At 35.5% G+C, this 25,520-nt stretch overlaps 1 protein-coding gene across 20 annotated transcripts in view; it reads left to right on the forward strand.

The window, feature by feature from the left end:
- KCNC2 (potassium voltage-gated channel subfamily C member 2) overlaps window positions 1-25,520 on the forward strand; it is a 188,630-nt gene that overhangs the window by 158,190 nt on the left and 4,920 nt on the right. For 9 of the 20 annotated variants that reach the window (XR_003519997.1, XM_027594673.1, XM_027594670.1 and 6 more), the window contains exons 3-4: window positions 18,909-19,836; window positions 21,897-22,061. Coding sequence is in view for 19 of the 20 variants with exons in the window: in XM_027594673.1 (XP_027450474.1) it covers window positions 18,909-19,836; window positions 21,897-22,061 (1,093 nt within the window). In the remaining variant the exon portion in view is untranslated. Of the gene's footprint in view, window positions 1-18,908; window positions 19,837-20,235; window positions 20,340-21,896; window positions 22,062-25,520 lie in introns of all 20 variants that reach the window. The other 11 variants (XM_027594679.1, XM_027594681.2, XM_027594683.1 and 8 more) reach the window with 5 other exon arrangements.

Raw genomic sequence — 25,520 nt, forward strand, 5'->3', positions numbered from 1 at the left:
TGTGTATTGAATGAAGTATTTCAGGTGCTTTAGTACATGAAATGACAACCCACTGCCTATTTTGCTCTGCTTCCACTCCTACCCTCAGCCTCTTGCTAACAAATACCTATCACAGTCCTCTTCTCATTCTTGGTGTTGAAGGTCACTGTTGCACACAGAAAATTGCCCTTCTGGGATCAGACAGGCAGATGGATGCTCTGGGAAGGCTAATAATTTGGCACCCATTTGAACCAGCTTTCTTAATATATGACTTGAACATTTGATGACTTCTAATTTCCAACTTCTCCTAACACTCCACATGCAGTTTTCTCCATCTCATTGCACAGCCTGCAATTTTTTCTTGCTTGTAGACCGAGACCCCAGTATTCCTCAGCTACCCCATCCTGAATCTGACACTGTGTCCTTCCTTTCAGATCTCCTTCCCCACTCTATGTTCCCACCCTCCTAACACTAACCCTAACCTCTTTCCTCTGCTTACATCAGCCTGGACCATGATATGCTCTTCTCTTCTTTCACCTGGTATCATGAAACCCACAATCCGTTTTTACTATGAATTAACTAATTCAGTGTTATGGACAGAATTATGTCTCCCCTTCATCTCCCAAGTTCATATATTGATGTCCCTAACTGCCAGTGTGACTGCATTAGAAGAAAGGGCCTTTGCAGAGGTCATTAAAGCTGAATGAGGCCATAAGGGTGAGGCCCTACTCCAATAGGACTGGTGTCCTTATGAGAAGAAGAGATACTAGGAATGAGCACACATAGAAGAAAGGCCATGTGAGGACACAGAAAGAAGGAAGCCATCTGCAAGCCAGGAAGACAGGTTGTATGAAAGCAACCCTGCTTGCACCTTGCTCTTGGAATTCCAGCTTACAGGACTCTGAGAAAATAAATGCCTGTTGTTTTGTTTAAGTCACCTTGCCTGTGATACTCTGTTAGGGCAGTTTGAGCCGACCAACACATTCAGATTATGGTTCACTTTCCTGTCAATTCTCCACCTTCTTGCCTAAGTGAAACCTAACTTTTCCTGAGATTGCTTTCAATTAACAGTGCTTCCTTTTGCCATTTCTTGAAAAGGAGTACTTTTCATTTTCCTCTCTGCTGCTTTGTTCATACCACTGTTCAGAAGCTTTCCTCACTGGAAGTAATTTGTCTCTATAGTCTATGCTTTTCGATAATTTCTTCACATTGAAAATACCCACAGAATTTCTGAATCTCCTCCAATCTTTCATGTTAGCATTAGACTTTTTCACTTAAACTTTTTTTCGATGCTATTCTCTGTCAATATCCAACAAACTCACAATTCTCGAATTTACTCATTTGCTCAATCCTTTCATTCCATTTTATCACATGTCACAATGGTCATGGAGTTGTTTTAGGTAAAAGCCCTGCATTCTAGCCAAAGGAAGACAGTGGTGGTTTTAAAATACTTCCCTGTTTCTTGATATTCCCCCCTTCAAGAGGTGGAGTTTAATTTCCTGCTTTTGAATGTGGGCTGGCCTTAGTTATTTGTTTCTAACAAATAGAATATGAAGAAAATGATAGTACATAAAGTAACTTCTGAGACTAAGTCATAAAAGCCATGACGTTTTCTTTTTTGTTTTCTCTCACTCTCTTGAATTCCTCACTCTGGGAAGGGCAGCTTACATGGTATGACATTGTAAAGACAGTCCTGGAGCCCTATGAGAGGCCCACATGGTAAGAAACTGAGGCCTTCTCTCAACAGACACTAAGGACTTGAGGTCTCCTACCAATGGCCTGTAAGGGAGCCAACTTGAATGCAGATCTGCCAGCCCCAGTTAAACATTCAGATGACCACAGCTGCTGGCCAGAATCTTCACTGTGATCTCATTAGAGGCCCTGAGGCAGACCTGACCAGTATGAAATTGGGATAATAAGTATTTGTTGTTTTAAGTTGCTAAGTTTTGGGGTGATACTTACACAGCAATAGATAACTACAGCAATGTCCAGAAGCATGGGGGACAAGGGAATTAATTAGAATACTATGGCAATTTCTCGAGAAGATGATTGTTATTTGGCCTCTTGTAAGTTAGTGAATTAGACACTGGAGTGAGGAGGGAAATGGAAGCACCAAGATGACCTCTCAGTTTCGACTTGAAAAACAGTGTTGTATTTCCTGAGATAAAAAAGATGAGAGGAAGAACAGATCTGAGAGGAGAGAAATAAAAAACAATTGGTAAACTTATTTGACATCATGTCCTGTGACAATTATAAGACAGCAATTGATCAAGAAAACAGTCTAGAGCTCAATGAGGTTAAGGCTGGAGATATAAATTTGGAATCATAAGCAAATGTATGTAGGTTTTTTTTTTAAGATTTTATTTATTTATTTGAGAGAGAGAAGGAGAGTGTGTGCGTGCATGAGTGTAGGTGGAGGGGCAGAGGGAGGAGAAGCAGACTCTCTGCCAAGCAGTGAGCCTGATGTGGGACTTGATCCCAGGACCCCAGGATCATGACCGAAGCTGAAGGCAGATGCTTAACCCACTGAGCCACCTAGATGCCCTAATGTATGTAGGTTTTAATAATTGGACCATATCAGGTCACCTAGAAATAGAAAGGGGTCTGGAGCCAAGTTCTATTCCACTCCAACATTTGGAGTTCAGATGAAAGAGAGGACCTAGCAAAGAAAGCTGAAATGTATTATCCACAGAAGTGGGAAGTAAATAAGAACATGGTATCCTGGAAGTGGTTTAGTGAGAGTGTCTCAAAGGGAGACAACCTTTAGTGACCTTCAGGGCTTACTGCTTTTTGAGAACAAGAACATCCAATATCCACTGGAATTGGCAGCAGATTTGCAAATGATGACCTCCCTAAGAGCTTGCTGCCCTCCTTGGAGAAATATGAATGGAAGGCAGACCAAGGTGGGTTGATGGCTGACTCTTAAACATTTTGTTTCTTTCTGATTGAATGGACTATATTTTACCTTTATTTGAGGCATTTATTTTCTTATAAAAATATAGAGTACATGCTCCTTTACACAAGAACTTGTTTTGGTTTCTCTAGAATCTCACAGCAGAGGGCCTGCAGCTTAATAGTTGGACAAGAAATATTTATTGAATTGAATTACAGACTCTTGAACAGCCCATTAAGAAACTGCAGAGCAAAAAAAGCCAAACTCTAGGGCATTTTTCAAAAATCCTGTGAAGGGTTATTACCATATGAAAAGGACTTTGAGGTATAGAGGTTCCTTTTCCAGTCCTGGTTCTTTAAAATTTTACCCTATCTAGAGGAATTTTCCCATTTGTAAAATCAAAATCAAGGCATATTGAATGTGCAAAAACTGTTCAATGGTAGTTGGTGTCTGATTTACTTAGTATTCCTAAAATTTGTGCCTTATTCAAACAAACAAAAACCCAAAGTGACAAAACAGAAGAAGATAAAACAAAGTTCAAAATTTTGGCTGCTGCCAAGTTGTTGAAGTTTTAAGAAGAAATAAGGTGATAAAAAATAGAGCATGGATGAAAAAAGTAAATAAAGTACAGTCCACAGTTATTTCTTCCCAGTTAACTAAGAGCTTTCAGCACATAATTTAAAAGACATGTTTTACCGTTAAGAATAGAACCATTCAAGTTGTGGGTGTCATTCTAGAGAATGCTTTACTGACTGTATTTTTAAGATTCTGCATGTGGAAAAGAGACACTTTATGTTTCCTTCTAAGTCAGCACTGTGCAAGCTCAAGAGAATATTAAATGTAGTATTTTTTAGCTCTATTAAATATTCAGAAGCTTTCCTTCTGTTGTCTCTATATCAAGGACAAGTCCTGTAAACCTTGCTCTGAAAGCCCTGAAATGAGCTAAATAATCTATGAAAACAACCATTTCTTTCTTTAGCTAGAAAATAGAGATTAAAAAAAGTATATCAAGGAGGAGAAAGAAGCCAGCTCACACTTGTCCATTCATGCAAATTTCAGAATTTTTTAAAGATACTTTAGGCTTAAAATGTATTGTTAACTTTGTCCAAACAATGAACACACAACTGCTTTCTAGCCTGATACCCTTTGGTTTAGTTATCTTTGCCTGTGTAGTAGAATCAGACTTTGGTTATTATACCATTTATTTTATAAGGACCTTGAAAAAGTACTATATATATACAGATCCACAAGACAAATCAGGAATAAACCTCAGAAATTTTATTTTCCTGGCTTTATGCTTTTGTACTATTGATGACCAAAGTTTAGCATTCATGTATGTCTATTTCCATGTATATATGTGTATAAAACATTCTAGGAATTTTGTAATATACTTTTTTAATATTTGCGCTCAAAAGAGTTGAAGATTTTTATTTTAAAAAAAGATGAATTCAGATGCAATTTTTGCTACAAAACAGAGAGCTTTGACCTTAATCTCTATGCCTCAGTTTACTTTTCTGTAAAATGGAATAATAGAAGGTATGTGGCATTAAATGAGACGAAAATTATTTTTTTAGGACAGATGTGTTTGCTGAATATTATCTCTTAGTATTTTTTTTTAATTTTTAGTTGTTACTTTTTATTTATTTATTTTTATTTATTTATTTTTAAAGATTATTTATTTTTTGACAGAGAGAGACACAGAGAGAGAGGGAACATGAGCAGGGGTAGTGGGAGAGGGAGAAGCAGGCTTCCTGCAGAGCAGGGAGCCTGATGTGGGGCTCCATCCCAGAACCCTGGGATCATGACCTGAGCCCAAGGCAGATGCTTAACGACTGAGCCACCTTGGTTCCCTAGTTGCTACTTTTTAAATGACAAAGGCAGTATTGCTTCTGCCATATTAAAGCTATTACTAATTTTCCTATTATCACTTATTAATCCTTTAGAACTGTTACAACGTCATGGACATGAATTTCTTACTTTCCTGATGCCTATTAAGACACCAGATACAGACTTAGATTTTGAGGGTAGAACTAGTTAAAAACAATAAAAAACAATCATAGTTACCATAGATTGCTGATTCATTATGGTTTGAAAATGTTTGGTGTTATATTAGCTGAATAGATTTTTATATTTTCTAGAATTAGCACATTTCACTTATTCTTAAAGCAGAGCCAAATTTTTTTTTATTTGTTATGCTCTTTGTGAACAAAACTGACTTAAGCCCTTGAGAACGGAGTAATGTGTGTGTGTGTGTGTGTGTGTGTGTGTGTGTGTGTGTGTGTGTGTGTGTCTGTATGTGCATGTACGCATGTTTACTTGCCACGCACACTTCTCAGCACCCACGAGTTTGTCAATCCCTTGAAATCTGGATTCTTTCCCATTTCTTTATTGAAACCGCTTCATCAAGGAAAACTAATGTTGGCCTAATTATCTCATCCAGCAGACCTTTCTCCATTTTTATCTTTGAACTCTGCAGAAATTGACATTGTTAATCCCTCTTGCGTGAAGCTTTGCTTTCTTTTTTATCTCTCACACTGCCCTGCTCTTGTCACTCAAACTGACAGTCTGTTCCTTTATTAGTCTTCCTTTATACTTTTCTTCCTATTCTATTTGTTGTTTTTATAAAATCCATTTGGAGGAAGTGATTGGGTATAAGTAAGTGAAACAAAATTGAGTTAAACCTTACTTTTGGTGTAGGCATTGTCTTTGTTATTACTTCTTGTCAATATTATTAAGCACTAACAATGTCATTGATATAAAATGCAAACAAAAATTCCTGCTTGTGTCACAAGCTTGTGCTTTACCAAAGAAGCAGAAAATAAAATATTACAGAAACTAGATAATTGCTATAGTAGAGATATGAACAGGAAACTAACAAGAAAGTGTTTAATTTTGCCTCAGATTTCAGGAATTTCAGAGACCAACTGATTTCTGAGTCAAGTCTTAAATACTAAGTAGTTCTTTGCCAGCCATACAACGAAAAAGGTATATTTGGCAAAGGAACTCCATGAGGATTAGAACTTCTGGTATATCAGGCAAGATGGTGATATTCACAATAGAAAGGTATGTAAGATCCACATAAAGAAATTTCTTGAATGACATATTAAGAACATTGTGTATCCTGTGATAGGAGCCATTAAACTATTTTAAGCAGATGAGTGACATAATCACATTTGTTCCCTTGAAGGAGTACTTATTCCTAGTAATCCAGGAAAAACTAATGAAAGACAAAATAAAAGCTAGGCCATTGGCACTGGGAATGTAGAGAAGGGAGAAAAACACTAGAGATATTTCAAGTCTGAGAATCTATAGGATTCAGTGATACAACAGATGAAGGTATTGGGGAAGAAAGAAAAGTAATCTAAGTACTAAGCTGGTTAACTGATAAATGATGGTTCAGAATAAAGAAATATATAATAGAATAGCAAGATCAGATTTGAGTGATATATTAGGCAAGTAGACTTTGAAGTGTCTTTTAAACCTTCACTAATAAAATATATAATAGTCACTGTGATGGTTAATTTTATGTGTCAACTTGATTGGGCTAACAGATGCCCACAGAGCTGGTAAACATTTCTGGCTGTGTCTGTGAGGGTGTTTCTGGAAGAGATTAGCATTTAAGTCAGTAGACTGAGTGAAGAAGATCTCCTCACTGGTGTGATTGAGGATCATCCAATCCATCAAGGGCCCAAATAGAACAAAAAGGTAGAGGGAGGGTGAATTCACTCTCTCTGCTTCAGTGGGAATATCCATCTTCTCCTGACTTTGAACATTGGAGCTCCTGGTTCTTGGGTCACCAGACTCAGACTGGGACTTAACACTATTGACTACTCTGGTTCTGAGGTTCTTCAAACTTGGACCAGTACTACCCCGCTGATTTCCTAAGCCTTCATCTGGCAGACAGCAGATGGTGAGACTTCTCAACTTCCATAATCATGTGAGCTAATTCCTCATAATAAATCTCTTTTTGTATACTTATATATATCCTGTTGGCTCTGTTTCTCTGGAGAACCCAGACTAATAAAGTTATTATTTTGATTGCCATTATATCATTTATTATTTAATTGAGACTGAAGAACTTTGTGGACTTGGGGGAATTACGATAAATCATACACAAAAAAGGTATAAGTTGGAGATTGACATTTGAGCTATCACTGTCTCATTGATGACAGTTGGAATCATGGAAGTAGATGAGATTACTAAATTTCACAAGATTCTAGTATTTGAGCAGTTGATGCAGATATTTCCGATTATTCCAGATTTCTGTGACTACTGAGAATTCCTTAGGTTAGTGTTCATTTCATTCATGACAGTTTTAAAATTAACATAATAAATGCATGTTTTTATTTATTTACTTTATAATCTAATAAAGCAGGTGATTGTATTGAGGATTGCCTTGGAGACCTTGTGATCTTTGCATAGAGTTACTGGTGGGCCCTATTAATATTTATAGAGGGGCTAAGAAATACTTATTTTCCTGGATTAGGACATAACACAGTAATGTGAGCAAACATTTTTAATGAAAATAACTTTAAAATTTTTTTTTCTATTTTATTTACTTGAGAGAGAGAGAGAGAGTGAGAGAGAGCACAAGATGGGGGAAGGTCAGAGGGAGAAACAGACTCCCTGCTGAGCAGGGACCCTGACATGGGACACAATCCCAGGACTCTAGGATCATGACCTGAGCCGAAGGCAGTCACTTAACCAACTGAGCCACCCAGGCACCCCTAATGAAAATAATTTTTAACTGAAGTATAATTGGCATACAATATCCTATTAGTTTCAGGTATACATAATAGTGCTTTGATATTTATATACATTATGAAATGATTCCCACAATAAGTCTGGTTGCCTTCTGTCACCATATAGTTATTACAATATCATTGACTATATTCGCTATTCCATACATCTCCGTGACTTAGAAAAATAAATTTTTAAAAAGAATAAAATTTCTAGAAGAGGAAAAGTAAAGTGAGAAAAGTGGCATTGTTTTACATTTTTGCCGATCTTTTTCATGTCTGATGTAATAGAAAGTGGACTGGATTCTCATGTCTTCTTGGTGCATTCAATCTGTTGTAATACCACATCATGTAGCCTCTGGAAAACTCTTCTGTAAACTAGTAAGACAATGAGAATGAAAAAAGGAAAAAAAATATTTTAATATTATTTCAAACTAATTTTGATTCTGTAGACCTAAGAAAAGGGTCTCTGGACCACTAGAAGTTCCAGGCCACACTCTGATAGCTGTTGATATAGTTCAATTGCTTAAGCGAGCAACATCAAGGTTGACCCTATTGGATTTCCAATTACATAGCCAATCAGTCCCTCCCTATTTTAAATATGACTTTTTTCCTTCTTGTAATGAAAGTACCAGTTACCCAGGGGCTTTTGGTTTGTGGAATATAGAAAATTTGACTCTGGGAAGAATCTACAACTATTTGTAAGAGCACCCAAGATCTTCAGGCAGAAGAGGAATAAGACTCCAGTATCCTCTCTCCATAGGCATACCTGCTAAAGTAGACTAGGGTGGATTGGAGGTGTCCTGACCCAGCCTTCGTAGCAAGGAAGAACAAATATCCATCAAACAAAATGATCTTGAGGAAAAAGGAATGCTTACTAAAGCCCTAATTTAAATATGTAAATGTGGGGAAGGAGGGGGAAAGGCCCACTCCACTGGAGATATGGATGGTCTTGGAAGACTCTCAGGACTTGGCTATTTGTGAATATGGTTATGTTTTAGAAAGCATTCCTTATCAAGCAGATATGGAAAAGAAGAATGATAAACATTTGGGACCAAAACTCGTACAGGGATCTGGACCAGCACAGGTGCCCCAGCAGGCTAGACAGGAATACATGGCACTCTGTAGAGTAGGTTTTAACCACAGTGCCAGTGTGTTGAAAAAACAGACTTATCAGAGTCAACAAATCTTTAGCAACTGTTTGTAAACTAGTCACCTCCCTCACCTTCAAATAACATTCTCTTTACCTCCCTCACTTGCAGCTAAGTTAAACCACGGATTCTTGGATAATTTAATTTGGAAAGTGACTGTTAGCCTAGGACTTATACTTGATAGGGTTTAAAAATGTGACCTCCTAGGTATTCCTAGATCATGGTCATATAGGTCATATTATTCCAAGACAAATTGAATCATTTAAAAAAATAAATTTAAGACAAATTAATATGTGTTAAATATGGAAATTTTGGAGGGAGTTTTCAATAATTGGAATTTAGGAATTACAATTCATTTTTATGTTATGAAATGACTATATATAATCTGTTATTCTTCTGACTAAAAGTGTAAAATTCTTCTTTACCCTAATAAACAATTGTAAAAATTATTTTCACACAAAAAATTAATTACACTTTTATTTTATTTTATTTTATTTTATTTTATTTTATTTTATTTATTTTATTTTATTTTTAGAGAGAGAGCATGCATGAGAGCTTGAGGGGGAGAGGGTTAGGAAGAGGGAGAGAGAAAATCTTAAATAGGCTCCATGCCCAGTGCGGAGCCCAACAGGGACCCCAATGCGGAGCCTGATCTCACACCCCTGAGATCATGACCAGAGCTGAAATAGAGTTAAATGCTTAACCGACTGAGCAACTCAAGTGCCCCCATATTTGATGACTTTTAAATTTAATTACCTAACTTTGAACACCAATAATTTGTTGTGATAATACTAACGTTATGTATAGGCCTCGCTTGCCTGGATCCTGAAAAATTACACTTGGCTGTGAGTGGATAGGCCAAATAAAATTTTCAGGAAATCAGTCTTGTGGCATAGAAAAAAATGTAGAGAGAATGATGTGCATTTATATTGGATAAGGTATCAAAAAACACAGTGGAAAATATTTATCAAGGATCATATAAGTTTCAGTGGCCAAAAATAATATTTGGATACATTTCTTGATTTGAGAAATCTAAATCTTATATTGTTTTATTTCTATTTTATACCTATCTATATAATATATTCATATCTATATATAATCTATGCCTATGTATATCATACATATCTATCTATATATATAAACACATTTTACACATAGATATAAAGCATAAAATGTGTTATAAACACACATATGATTATATACAGTTACCCTAGCTTAATCTTCTTCACCTTCTTCACTGATTTCTGCATTTAGTAATCATGTATGTGTGTGGTATCCCCATTGAGGAAAAATCTAATTCAATATCAAAAACAAAATAAAGTTTGTGAAACTGCTTTTAAACAGTAAAACTTGAATGAAGAGAAATGGATTTTACCATCCTCAAAAGAGGCTGAAGTAATTGTCAACTCTGCATGGAACCCGTAGACACTGGGCTCTAGTTGTCCCTACTTGGTTGGCACTTGAGGATAGTCTTACTAATGAAAGAGAGTATTTTCTTTCTCTAGAGACCACAGTTCTGTGAACAACACCACATTCTTGTTAATTACAGCAAAGCTAGTGTATGGGACTTGAATACATACATAATTAAGAGCATTTGCTAAATTGAAGGTGCTGTAGAAAAGAAGAAAAATGGCAATCTGCCAGTGAATAATTTCTATGGAGTAATAAAGTCAGCTTAACGGTCATCGAGAATGAAGATCCAAGTTTAATCCTCTCTTGGTTAGTATTTTCTTTGAATTTTGTTTTAAAATAAAACATAATACATGATTAAAAATTTTGTAAAAATTTTAAACTTTAAAGATATTTATAGACTCAGTTATAATTCTCCATTAGCAACACATTTGCACGATGCCACTCTTATACTCGGACATAACCACTGCTAAGAGTGTAGTGTTGCTATTCATTTGCATGCATGCATTAGTTGTACACAGAGAAAGAAATGGTATTAGACTCTGGATATTATGACACAGCCATCTTTTTGTTTAATGTTTCATTGGATATCATTTCATATCAGGACATATTTATCTTCCTCATTCTTTGTAATGCTATATTATGGACATAACATTGACTCATGGACATTTACTTTTTTTTTTTTTACCAATAATGCTTTAGTGAATGTCTTTCTTTTATTTTTTAAAGATTTTATTTATTTATTTGAGAGAGAGAATGAGATAGAGAGAGAGCACGAGAGGGAAGAAGGTCAGAGGGAGAAGCAGACTCCCCGCCGAGCGGGGAGCCTGATGCGGGACTCGATCCCGGGACTCCAGGATCATGACCTGAGCCGAAGGCAGTCGCTCAACCAACTGAGCCACCCAGGCACCCAAGTGAATGTCTTTCTACATATATCCTTGTACTTTTCTATACAAATTTTACCAGAGTAAATTTCTAAAAGTGGAAATTTTTGATTGGGAGGCACTGTAGGCTCTGATTCTTCATTATTGGAAGTCCTTGTTCATGTCTTTATTTAATTATTTACGAGAGAAAAGCAGAATGGGCATAATAGGAGTGAAGCATGGAAAATCCATAATGTCCTTAAAATGCAAGCTAAAGGTAGATATACCTCACGTGGAATTGAAAGAGCTGAAATTCCTTTGTGTGTATATATACATACATACATACATACATATATATATATATTAAACTAAATGTTACAATCCATTCCATCTTTATGATTACAGGGCAGGGTGGGCACACAAGGCAAAAAAAGCAAACTCTTCTCCCATTTAACCAGATGTAGCATTTAGCAGTTTTATGATAATATAGGTTGGCTTAATTGACTTGGGTTGAAAGCTGGTAACAGCAAGCCTTTGCAATTTAGGATCTTCCTCCATAGTTGCTTCAAGGATCTTTATTCTTGCACTATACTATGAACTCTGAAATGGTATTTACTGAAACATTCTTCAGGCTTTCACATCTTAATCTGAAATCTGACACCTCTTCTTAAGGCAGACAACTGTCTGTTAAAGCTGTCTTCCTCTTGGCTAATCTAGTCCACTAGCATATTATATAAAAATAAAAATATTATATAAAAATAAAACTTATTATATGAAAATTATATTATATAAATATAGTAGTATATAAAAATAAAACTGTTCTCCCAAGCATTGATTAAAACTATTGTACTGGGATCCCTTTTCAGAGCATTAGCTCCCTGAGAGAAAAGAGAGATCTTAACCAATTGCTTCCATGAATCATAACCCCAGTACAATGTACCTAATGCCCTTCACAGGAAAACTCAAGAGGTTAGGCAACCCTGATCATCATCCAGACAAGTTTATCAGTATTTACATACAAAGAATATTTAAAGCTGATCTCAGACCAAGTATTGCAACCATAATCCTAAGAACTCATTTAGTTTTAGCACATGGAGTTCCTGTAAGATGCGAGAGCAAGTGAGAAATCATCTCAAAGCAAAGAGTGATGGTTCATCATCTTTTATAAGTGAGAGGAAATCAAGTAGGAAAGAAAACTCCTCCCTACTAAATGTCTTATTAAATCGATGGCTACTTTCACAGTCTTAATTGACGAAATTCAGTGTCCTCAATTTCCTGATGAGGAGTCCATTTTCAAGGTGACTGTCAAGGTCAAGAAGAAATTTCAGGCTTTTCTTTGCCATGGCCTATGAATACCAGTCCTTCGATGGGAATCTCTTTGAAGGATTGGAATTCATGGACCATGGCAAAATCTATGTTTTAGGTAACTTGTCTTAAAAATGTTAATATCTAACTATTAAATTATCTCATTGACTCTTATTTTCAAATAGAGGTAAGTTTAATTTTTTCTTCAGGTTTTTTTCCCCCTTTAAGATATAGGTTGAGGTTTTTACTTGTGAAATAATAGGATGACTTTTATTTTTTATTATTTTTAATTTTTAATTAATTATTAGAGAGGGAGATAGTGCACTCATGTGTATGAGAGGCAAGGTGCAGAGGGAGAGGGAGAGAAAATCTTAAACATCTTCCACACTCAGCACGGAGTCCTTCTGATCTCATGACCCTCAGATCATGACCTGAGCCAAAATCAAAAGTCAGATGCTTAGCCAACTGAGCTACCCAGGCTCCCTCCCTTTTTTTTTTCTTTTTTGAGGTGACTTTTAAAGGACAAATTCTATGTTGGAGCCAGTGGAATTTTTACATACCAAGTAAACATATTTCAAAAATGTGTTCTTTCACTAATTTCACAAGAACTGAGCATCTACTTCTTGCCATCAGTGAAGCTCTATCTTTGGCTCTAGGGATAGGTACTAGCTTCTTCGCCTTGAACAATTTGTAGATGTGTGAAATCAGTAACAAAAGTGTGTGAAAATTGCTACATCAGTGATCCTGGGCTATGGGAGCACAGAGAAAGGCCACTTAATCAGTCTGGTCCTCATTATGTTCGACACTTTTGCGCTAGTTATAGATAGAGTTCAGTTATATCGGTTTTAATGCTAAGAGGAAAGAGAAAGTGATGAAACAAAAATATGGCCTGCTTTTCCCTTCTTTCTCTTAGACTATTATATGTACTTGGAGATCTACTTAAATCTTTGCACTGAGGTAGACTGACATAATATGTTCTTTGTAGAACTGTACTCTGAGGGCTTTCTTTCCATGGTTGCTAATTAGAAACAAAACAAAACTAGATTAAAACAGAGTATTGGGGACTCTAGCCAATCATGGACACTGGGCTTATGGAGAAAAAAATGGCTACTCGTTGGATCCACAAGCCAATATTTTAGCAGGACATATATATCCCTTCTGAAACTGCCTGAGATGATATATCAGTTCTGTGAATTAAGTCAGCAGGATAACACCTTCTAGAAAGCTTTCTAATATTTTAATTATTTAACATGCTTTATCTTATTTTTATTTAATGCCTGTAAGAGTTTCTGGTCTTATCACAGAGGAAGAGAAAGAGAGAGATGGCAGTGTGCTTTTCTTCCCCAACTCCTTGATAAGACTCCATTAACAGAATTAATGGAAGCTACTAATGGCAACGTTTGGACCTATAGACCAGTTCAGTTTGCTTCTGCTGTAAATTTAGCTTTTTTGCCTCAATATGCATATTTTATTGTTTCATTTCTGTCATTTCCTTTTTCTCAAATCATTTAGATTCCCACTAGAATGTGGTCTACCTTATTATTTTGTTAATGTATTTATTCTTTCATTAATTCTTTCATCCCTCTATCCATCCTTCCAGCCAGCCATACTAAATACTAACCACTGTGCCAAAAGCAGGAGGTACAAAAATGAATATGACATCATTCCAGCCCTTAAACAATTCCCAGCTCAGTGAAGGAGACAAATAAAACCTTTTTTTCCCCCATTTCTTTCCTTTTTAATTTCTTTTCCTTAATATTATTCAATCTAACCTTATTTACCCAGTTCAGCTTAACTTACTGAGTCAGAAAAAAAGAAAACATTTTCTATATTCAAGTCTCTTAGAATTAAGTTCAACTGAAGTGTACAAATTCCTTGATAATGGAGTCCAAGTGTTGCCTCCGGATGACTCTAGGTCTTCAAGGCTTCTGGGGTCACTTTTTCATCTGATACTCAAACTAAGTTCCTAATAAACTGAGCTCCTATTCTTCATTCCATTGGGAAATCTATCTCTCCTGATGTTTCCAAATATTTTCACAAGGGCTAAATTTCTCCTGATTTCCTTTTACTCTCCTATGTTTTTGAGCCTCACTGTGTATCTTGCCTCCATGGTTGATTGCTCCCCTCTTTTTGTCCTCCCATGGCCCAATACCTTCATCACTCAAGGCACCATCAATGCCAGGCTCTTGTACAACCACCTTTTACTGAAGGCATAACAGAGAAAGCATCATCTTAAAATTTGATATACTCCATCCATATCCCAAAGTTCCTTTGCTGCACCCGAACAGGGATTTCTCACTTGCTTGCCGCCTCCCACTGTGGGCCTTTCCTCCTCCTTAGAGACCTTTCCCATTTCTTTCTCTCCAGATTTCAACTTTCTTCCAACTTCTCCACTTTTAAGCTGACAGAAGACAACTTCCAATTTCCTACCACGTTATTATGCAGACTATTTTGGTTCTCTGTTAACAGCCCTCTCATTCTAAACCATACCTACTAGTGATTTTAGACTTTATAAATAAAAAAAATGGCCTATGTAGCTTGTTTTTTAAAACAAAACACTCATGTACTTCTGAGATGAATATCTCTCTCCCTGAATGTCAGTTTGTTTCTTTTTTTACACTCTTTTTATTTTCCTATTATACTATTATCACACTATCGCAGATTTACAAAGTCCGTAAAAGCTAAATATATACAGAACTATAAAAATTACAATGAAGAATAATACAAATACAAAACCATGATGTGGTTCTTTAAATAATGCTAATAAAAATATTGATAAATTCAAGTTCCAAGTGACTTGTAAAAACAGACAACTTTTGATTTTCAAAGTGTTGTGTCTTAGAATCGTGTATATTTAGAGGCTGAGTTGCTTTGTTTACTCACCAATACTTGTGTAGAAGCCAGAATTATGTCACAACACACACACAGACACACAAACACACACACACACACACACACACACAGGCACAAACATCCTATAATATAGGAGGTAGTGAACTATTTTTATTAAGGTTTAGGAAGATTCTACAAATGCTTTTAATTTAGAAACTTCACTTCATTTAATAATGAGCTATCAACCTTGTATTATCAAGTTGAAAACACAGTGAAACAGTGTTTTTCAAACTTTAGTATGTATAGCAATCACCATGAATGTTGTTAAATGCAAATTCCTTCTCCCCAAACAAAAGAATCTGTGTCTGATAGCTGGTGTGGAGAGTGAGGAATTCACATTTGTGTAAGCTCTCCAGGTATGTTCTAATAAATATGACCAAACTCTTTTCCTAGGTATATGGGTGGGCAAAATGGGCAATTTAACAAGATGATTCATGTTACTTAAATTCCAACTTCCAAGTGTGGTGGTACCTTCTGACTCTGTTGACCTTTCTCTGACAACATAATAACTCATTTAATGAACATAAACATCAGGTTCTAGTAGTTCTCATTGAGATACTAATGATATATTTTTAAAGTATACTAAAATATATATAATAATGATTTCTAGTGTTTACATAGTGCTTTAAATTAAAAACCACTTTAACATATATCTTTTTTTTTTTACTGCATTCCAAACAATGGGGCTGATACAATAATTTAAGATAAGTGAATTCTATAGCTCCCCCAATAGGCCAACAAGTCTAAAGGAGTACCACCAGCAACCAAACTGCTCTAAAGTCACCTTACAGCCTCATTTTAAAACCCAGGTAATATTTCTGGTTATTTAAAGCTCTTCAGAAAAAGAGGTTAACTTCGAAAAAGTCAGGGTCTCTGTGCTAGGTTGGGCTTTAATCATGACAATTCGTGCAAAAGAGGCAGATTTGGAAGACCTGCTGCTCCTGTGGTGTTTCAGTAAAGGTATCACTTGAGAAAGTGAGATTGAAAAAGTCCAGACTTTTTGTTAAAACTTCCTACTGTGCTATAGACCAGTCTCCCCTTTCCATCAGGTCAACCTTCATTTATCCCTCAAATTTCAGTCTGTAGTTATTTTGTCAGAGGTTTCTGTGACCCCTCAGTCTTAAAATAAAGCCCCCCTTTTTTGATCCTTTCTATCCTTCATTGCATTTATCACAATTGTAATTATGTAATTTTTGTGTGGTTAATTATTTAATGCCTGTGTCCCTAATAGATTGTGAATTATTCAAACACAGGCATTGTGTTTTGTTAACTACGGTTACATAAGCCCTCATCCTGTGGCCTGGCATAGATAGGCACCTGATTCATACTTGTTGAATGAATAAATGAAGAGTAGGAAAATGTCCTATCGGAAAAGATCCCAGTGTTTTGTGTTGACAAGCATCAAAATACACTAGAAAATTGTCTTTGTTGTATGAGAGGTAGGATGGGAAGCTAGAAGAGATTTGGGAAGAGCAATGCTGGGAAGTCCCAGTCAATTCACTACATGAATGTAGGTGGACAGAGTTTGAGACTGCAAAGTTAGCTGAAAAAATGCTGACTGAAGAACACTAGAAGCATAAAATAAAATTGCAGCTTACTTTAACTGCCTAGTATTCTTCTGTACCTGCCTCATGGATAGAATGTGTGCACTAAAACTTTTGACACTTAGTCTGAAATGCTGGAGACTAGAGTGTGGGGAGTCGCTTGGTGGGGGAGTCACTGTGTATACACCAGCAGGGCTCTAATGACAAAAAGAGATTTCAGGGGGAATCAGAAACAAAGGTGACTCTCAAATCTATAGATAAAATTGTGATCAGATTAAGAAGTAATGCATGAATCAAAGATAATTGATTCTTCCTCCAAAAGATATCATCTTTTAAAGTATCTAGAAGGTCTTTTGATCTTGTTAGGACAAGTATTTGATTTTAACAGAACAGTATATTTATTTGCACAAAGAGAAAGCTGAGTGAAAACATGTTAACATCTTGCATTATGTCTGGGAAAGATATTAGTGAAACCATAATGTCAAAACCAAAGGAAATGGGAAGATACGCATGGGGAAATAAGTCATAGCCATAAAAATGGCGTGCTGTATAATACTATATGAACAATGTATTCACTGCTACACTGCACAGAAACAACTTTAGAATTTGAGGTGGTTCTTTAAGGCAGATAATCACCATCCTAAGATTTTTTTCATCCTTTTGTATATTGCTTACATTGAAACTCTACCAGGAAAAAATGAGGTAGTTTTCAATCTCTTCTTGAAACCTAGATCTTTTCAATGGCATGGTGAAGAATAGGTATTAGGGGACAGGTTTGGGATTTGGATACACCCTATTATTTCTGAAAAAGGGCTATCCTGCACTTGACTGATGACCTCTTTCTCCTAAATGATTACTTAATTTGGATATTCAAGAGGCAATCTCTTGGTGCTCATTATGCGTGCTAAATCTGAGAGCATTAGCAGAGAGCACTAGGAATCTGCTGGCTTCTTTGGAAGCTTCTGGTACTGTCTGCAACAGTACCATTCACTCAAACTGGGTGTTAAGTTTTCAGGTCTTGAATATTAAGAAGTATGCGACCCCAAGATAAATAAATTTTTCAACATATTTGTGTTCAACATGCGAGAGTTTGGTACTTGACAAAACAATTGGGGGCGAAACTTGTCAGGTTAGTGTCTTAGTTCTATCACTTTGTGTCTTATGACTTGGAAAAGTAGCTTAATTTCTGTGTGAATATTGCAGAACTGTAAAATATGGTAGTCATAATGCTGTTATGAGTATTGATATGCGTTAATTATGTAATTTGCTTTTATGAGTGTCTGGCACTAGTAAGAACTATGTAAGCGAGAGCTTTTATTATTCTGTATTAGTAGAAGTGTGTATTCACATATTATTGACTGAAGAAATGAAATAAAAACTTGAATAAAAAAGAAACCCTGCAGTTTTATAGCATGTTCCTCTAACACTTGGAGTTCTTTTTCAGGTGAGAAAGAAAACTGTCTTTTAATTTGTTCCATAACTCTGTTTCTGTCTTCAGGCTTGTTGCCTACTCTTCATCTCTAGATTGTTCTTTTGGACAAGTCTCCACCTTAAGTTGATACAATTTAACTGTAACATAACTCAAAAAAAATTTTTTTTCATGTTCATACCTCATAACTTGAACATTTTATTTATGGTTAAAAACCTACAGTTAAATGCATGTGGCTTCCAAATTTCCATCAGTGTGGACTGCACCTTATATTTATAGATGTAAAACATGATCTAATACATGTAGGATCAGAAACAGTATCTGGAGCCACTGTGTACATTTATTATTTTTTTTTCAGTCTATTGCCCTTTAACATTGTTTTTAATTGATTTTTATGCTCTCTTAACAGGTATATTTTCTTATTCAAAAGAGTCAAGAAATTATTTTCCAACATAAAGCAAAAAGTTTTACCTGTATAAGCAGAAAACAGAACTTGAAACACATTATGTGTGCAACTCTAATTAATAATACCTACGCATCTCTTCTTTCACTTGAGTGACATCCCAAGCAAAATTTCCAAATGTGCTTTTATTTTTTTTTTTCATCTGCAGGGATCGATGCTCTTAGATTTGGATCAAAGTATACCATAGTTCAGATCATTCTCTCTTTGTTTCTTTTTCTATTTCTTCTTTTCCCCCTACAGTTTATTGCTTTTGCTTCTTTATTCTTCATCCTGGTTTCAATCACAACCTTTTGCCTGGAGACACATGAAGCTTTCAATATTGTTAAAAACAAGACAGAACCAGTCATCAATGGCACAAGTGTTGTTCTGCAATATGAAATCGAAACGGATCCTGCCTTGACGTATGTAGAAGGAGTGTGTGTGGTGTGGTTTACTTTTGAATTTTTAGTCCGTATCGTTTTTTCCCCTAATAAACTTGAATTCATCAAAAATCTCTTGAATATCATTGACTTTGTGGCCATCCTACCCTTCTACTTAGAGGTGGGACTCAGTGGGCTGTCATCCAAAGCTGCTAAAGATGTACTTGGCTTCCTCAGGGTGGTAAGATTTGTGAGGATCCTGAGAATCTTCAAGCTCACCCGCCATTTTGTAGGTCTGAGGGTGCTTGGACACACTCTTCGAGCTAGTACTAATGAATTTTTGCTGCTGATAATCTTCCTGGCTCTAGGAGTTTTGATATTTGCTACCATGATCTACTATGCTGAGAGAGTAGGAGCTCAACCTAACGACCCTTCAGCTAGTGAGCACACGCAGTTTAAAAACATTCCAATTGGCTTCTGGTGGGCTGTAGTGACCATGACTACCTTGGGCTATGGGGATATGTACCCCCAAACATGGTCAGGGATGCTGGTGGGAGCCCTGTGTGCTCTGGCTGGAGTGCTCACAATAGCCATGCCGGTGCCTGTCATTGTCAACAACTTTGGAATGTACTACTCCTTGGCAATGGCGAAGCAGAAACTTCCAAGAAAAAGAAAGAAGCACATCCCTCCTGCCCCTCAGGCAAGCTCACCTACTTTTTGCAAGACAGAATTAAATATGGCCTGCAACAGCACACAGGGTGACACGTGTCTGGGCAAAGACAATCGGCTTCTGGAACATAACAGATCAGGTAAGGCACAATTTCAAACGCATGCCACTAAACACTTTATAGACCAGTATGTCCCTCAGGTAGAAGGCAACCATTTTCATTGTCTGCAAATGTTCCTGAGTTTTCAGTTCTACCCCTTCACAGTACATGTGTTTGTGTCAGGCTTGTAGACAGCTAGACTGTAGCTTTTCTCAGTAAGATTCCAAGTAGAAGCCTGCATAGCTGGTCTATAGAGTTTTCCTGCTTTAGTGGGAATGCCCTTTGCTGATGGTGCCAATATTTTCTTTTGCCTGTTTGTTGCTTTGTGCCAATGTTTCTTTGTTTCCCTGCACGATGTGATGGTATGATACTGACCATTTTCCATCTCTCATTCTCAAAATGTTGATTTCCTTATCATTTGGCTTGGTGTGTTTGTCTCAGTTTTATCTCTGCCACATGGGGCCACGCATCTCAACCTATTTCACAAGAAGCAGTTACTTAAAAAGAATGGATGCTTATATTTCAATAGCCTGAACACCAAAAAGGTGATATGGAAGATAGCCTTTTTGATAATGAAAGTCATCCCTAGCAATTTTCTAGAGGATTGATTAAATTTTCATTATTAACTTAGGATATTCAGTATAATACCTTTAGATTGGGTAAGATGCTATGTAATATAATAAATTCACCATTATCCTGGAGGTAGATGATCTGCTTTGTCTTATCAATGGCAAAGTTGAACTTCCCAGTGGATTTCCTCTTTTACACACGATGCATTGGGCTCTGTTCCCCTCCCAAACTGAATTTTGGGTGATGTACTGCTGAATCCCTACCCCTCTCCATTGCCATAGTTAATCTGGAGGACACTGACTGTAAATTAATGTTCGTTTTGCCACAATGAGAGTAATATGCTCTCTACTCTATTGTGTCTGGTACAGATGAAACATTTTATAGATTGAACAATTTAATTACCTTTCAGTCCACTCTGAAAATTTAAGATATGTGCATTCCCTATAACGTAGATATATTTAATCTTTTTCTTGTAGAAAAATGATTTATGATAATCCCATGTGAATACTTTCACATGATTTTGAAATAACACCAATTACACAAAGCAAGCAAACAAACAAACAAAAAAGGCAGGTAACATTTTCATAGGTTCCTTCATTAGCTTCCAGAAGTTTATACAAAGTAAATGGGGAAAAATGTGGCTGGAACTAAACTGCTTTTTAAAGATTTTATTCATAAAGATCCCTATACTTACTTAGTACATTGTTCTGCAAATTCTGTCACTATATCTGAAAACTATAAGGCAAAGAATGTCTTTATGAAAGGTGGAGTTTAGTTGGTGTTGCTAGTCTCATGGCGCTGTTCTCAGAGTACCTGTGCCCAGTTTTTAAGAAGGGCATGAGAAACAGGACACACTCTCAGCCTGGGTAAATAAATATTGTTATAACAAGCTAGCATCTAGGCCAGTAGGATGCAAACGTCTTTGGCAAACATATAGAAGTAAACAGTTGTTTCAAGAGCATTTGGAGAAGTTAATCTTATTCCACTGTTATGCTCAAAAACATTTTTCACTTCAGAATGGAGACCCTGGACACAAAGTGAGTTTTGGGATTATTTTTATTAAGATTTTTTTGGAAAGTTGTTTTCTGCAAATATTATAAGCATGTGTCTTAAAGAACTCCAAAACTAAATATGTACCCAGGAGTTTTTCCTTAAATAGGCTCCATTTTTAAAGATTCTTATTCACAATAACTAGATAGCATGTCAGAAATCGTAAGATATTAATGTGTGTGCTACGTCATTATCACACTTATTTTGAATTTATATTAGTTCTGTGAAAGTCCATTTCCTATTAAGTAGAATCCAAAATGGAATTAAAACTTCCCAAAGAACACTTCTCTCCTTCTCAACACATTTCCATTTTGCTCCATGTAAATTTTTGTAATGAGTGATGAAAACCCTTTTTCTTATCATGATGTGATTATTGTTTTGTATATCGAGTGACTGTACTATGGACATTCCGTGTAAACTCTTTGTACTGTCTCATTTCCTCATCCATCACTGTCTGTCAATGGGCATGGTGCTGTGACCAGTGTTATCAGGTGACGACAGTACAGGAAGTGAGCCGCCATTATCACCCCCAGAAAGGCTCCCCATCAGACGCTCTAGTACCAGAGACAAAAACAGAAGAGGGGAAACATGTTTCCTACTGACGACAGGTGATTACACGTGTGCTTCTGATGGAGGGATCAGGAAAGGTAGGCATGCATTTAATCAGATCCTAATAGATGACTTAGAAATTAAGTGCTACAAATATACGGAGTGATATAAATGCTTTTTCGTCATTTTCTAGGAATGCCTGCACGCAATGTTCTCTTGCATTCCTCATCATCTCTTTTCTCATTGTAAACATTAAAGTGCCTATCATAACAGCCTACTTGATTGTCCTATCTGAAAGGCATTTCACCCTTCTTTCTTTCTTTATAGTTTTGGTTTCCATTAGTCTATGGGAAGAATTGTAATGGGGTATTTAAAAATTAAGTCACTCAGCTAATTTCTTTAATATAATGTACTCAACAGTCCTTAAAAGTTATCTTTTTAACTACAGGTAATAAAACTCACTAATTGATTCTATGCATATATTTGATAAGTAATTGATAAAACAATAAGGCTTTTCTCCCCCCAAAGAAAAGTTTTAAACACACTGTAATTAAGTCTCTTATCCAGTATTTGCACAGTTTTTGCCATGAATTATCTGAATGTCAGAAGGCCAAAAAAGGTCCAACATCCCAGCCATATAGAATCGTATACCCCATAACTCGAAAAGCTACTTATGTACTTATAAATTGTGCTACAGAATTTCTTTTTGAGGCAATAATAATACTTTTAAGTTTATTACTGTTTTCAACCCACACTAAACTGTGCCTGGCACACAGAAGACAATAAATGTTTGTTGAATGAATAAATTTTGTTGGGTAGGCATCCTCGTTAAGAAATATAACAGAATATTGAATCTCCACTCCATCATGTCCTTCCAATTTTCTAGATGATGCCACCGTCTATGACTATTCCCTAGGTACTATTTTTTTGTTTTTGTTTTATGTAAACTTGACAGATCTCAGGACAATTGGACCCTTTTTTCCCTCTTTTAGAAACTTTGTGACGTCTATTACCCACCCTGTCCAAGGGCTGATATGCTCTTTGATTACCTCCTACTTTGATAATTCCAGTTGCTTCATTGCCATGGCTCTCTTTCTCTGCTTATTGACCAAATAGAGAAAGAACTATAATAATTTCTTATGCAATGGACTGAATTTTAATGAAAAGCCCCTGCGAAACTTTCATATTAGTGCAACTGCATTAAAAATACTGCACTTTTTTTGCTGTTCATTGAAGTTTCTCCCTATTGAATACTTTAACATTTTAAGCCTTAAATATTTATTTTGTGATGTCTTCTCTCTTTGAAATGTCTCATTACCCATATTGTACTTCTCTTTCATTGATTCTGAACACTTTGTATTGTCCTTTCTGTCTCCATGCCTTTGAGTCTCAAAAGAGAAGACAGACTCTTCTTTTATTTCTTTTGTATGTAATATTTTACATACTTCTTCATTTCAATGACTTCCGTTCCTCAGCATCTATTATTTGCACAAAATGTATTTCAATGATCTGAATAGTTTTGTTTTTTTGCTATTTTACATTTAAATATTAAGTGCTAGAACAATTTTTAAAATATTTTATGAAGATAGTTAATGTCCTATCATAGTACTTAAACAATATATATACATACATAAATAATGATTATAATATGTAATTTTTTAATTTAATATAATGTAACTACAGGTAATAAAACTCAATAATTGATTCTATGCATATATTTGATAAGTAATTGATACAAGAAATAATAATTTCTTGTATAGAACATTATATTTTAAGTACATTACATATCTTTACTCACTATATGTATATATACATATATGTGTATATATGTATATATGTATTTATATGTAATATGTGGTTACATTCACATACATTTTTGAGCATCACTTGATAAATTATCACATGCAATATTTATACTAACGCTGCATGTTTAAGAACTTAGCTAAAATTTTTTCCTTCCACTCTTAGACAATACTTTGGATTTTAAACTGTCAAAGGTGATCACATAAGAAAAAATACTTTGTGAATTATTAAACACTATGTAAATATAGAATTTTTCTGTAAAATGGCAACGTTTCATGAGCAAAGCAATTAATAAGATATTTAGTTTCTATAGAAAAGTTATACATGAAATCTTACTTCACAATGCAAAATTCTCTTTATTAATGAGCACATCTTTGAAAATTCATCTATGGGCTTTTAATCTTTGTCATTTCTCACCATAATCAAATTTCTTTTTCATTCTTGCTTAATTTCTTTACACCTTGTGTTTTTTTCTCCCAGGCCTTGTAGCATTTTTGGTTAATTTCACTTAATTTTCTTAGTGTGTTGTCTTGTTATGTTTATCAGGAACCCATTCATTTCTTCTCTTGTTACTTTTTATGTAGATTATAGATTTCTCCTATTATTCTTATTCATTTATTTCCTATATGATACCTTTTTTATCTTTCAAGTTGGTCTCTCTACTGATTTGATTTTTAGAGTTCTGAAAATTCTCCCCTATATAGATGAAAAGAAATTACCAGATTCCCACTGAATTCTTTTTCTATCAACAAATATGAATACAGTTGGGCATACATTAATAAAATTTATGGATTCCCCATGAGAGTGAACTCCCAATACTTGGAACCTGTGTTTTTATTTATGCAGTAGTTTTTAGGAAATCATCTTTCATACACAAAAACATACCCACTGATAGTGCATGGATAAGCAGTTTCAGCATTGCCCCAAATAAGCACATGCTCTCTGCACCATGTATTTGGATGTCAATTCCAACTAGGTTCAATATTGTTTATTCTCATAAATTATATTTTTAACCATTCCACTCAATAAAAGTTTGCTTAAGCAAAAACCTTATCAAATTTTCTATCACAAATGAACTTGCAGAATAAAAAAATACATACTTAAAAGAATAACTTATAATTTTACTAATTAAATACTTGTTAAATTAGAAGGGAAGTCTTTTCAAATGAACACTGAAATTATAATTATTAAAAATAAAAGGACTTATAAACAGAATGGGTAATATTTATGTTGAAAACTGTAATTCAGAAAAATAATTGAACATTTAGAATGGCAACCAAGATTTACATATAACTAGTGTAATTAATAGAAAACTGTCAAGAAAACTTTTACCTTTTGGAGGTCCTGTCAGGAGCTTGGAGGTTGTGGGAAACAAAATGTAAATTTTTATAAAGATGAATGATTATAGGTGTTAACAACCTCTCTGGTTCATGCATATTCACCAGTTTGCTTTTAATCAAACCAAATCAATGTTTATAGTGTAGTTTGCATTTTTAGATTACATGGTCAACTAGGATAAATCTTCCTATAATTCCCCAAGTTACATTTCCAATCACTTTAGAGAAGAGCAGTAACAACTAGCTCTCCAGGCATACGGAGGTCCCTATGTAAAGATAAATTTCTGAAATTCTTTTTTAATTATTTAAGACATCCTCTTATTAAGTATTCCATCATCCACTGGAATAGGATGAAACATACATCACCTCCTGGGTTTTATATCTCCGAATGCTAACAAAACATATTGGCAGATAATT

Source organism: Zalophus californianus, chromosome 9 (genome assembly GCF_009762305.2).
Source record: "Zalophus californianus isolate mZalCal1 chromosome 9, mZalCal1.pri.v2, whole genome shotgun sequence".
Taxonomy (NCBI): domain Eukaryota; kingdom Metazoa; phylum Chordata; class Mammalia; order Carnivora; family Otariidae; genus Zalophus; species Zalophus californianus.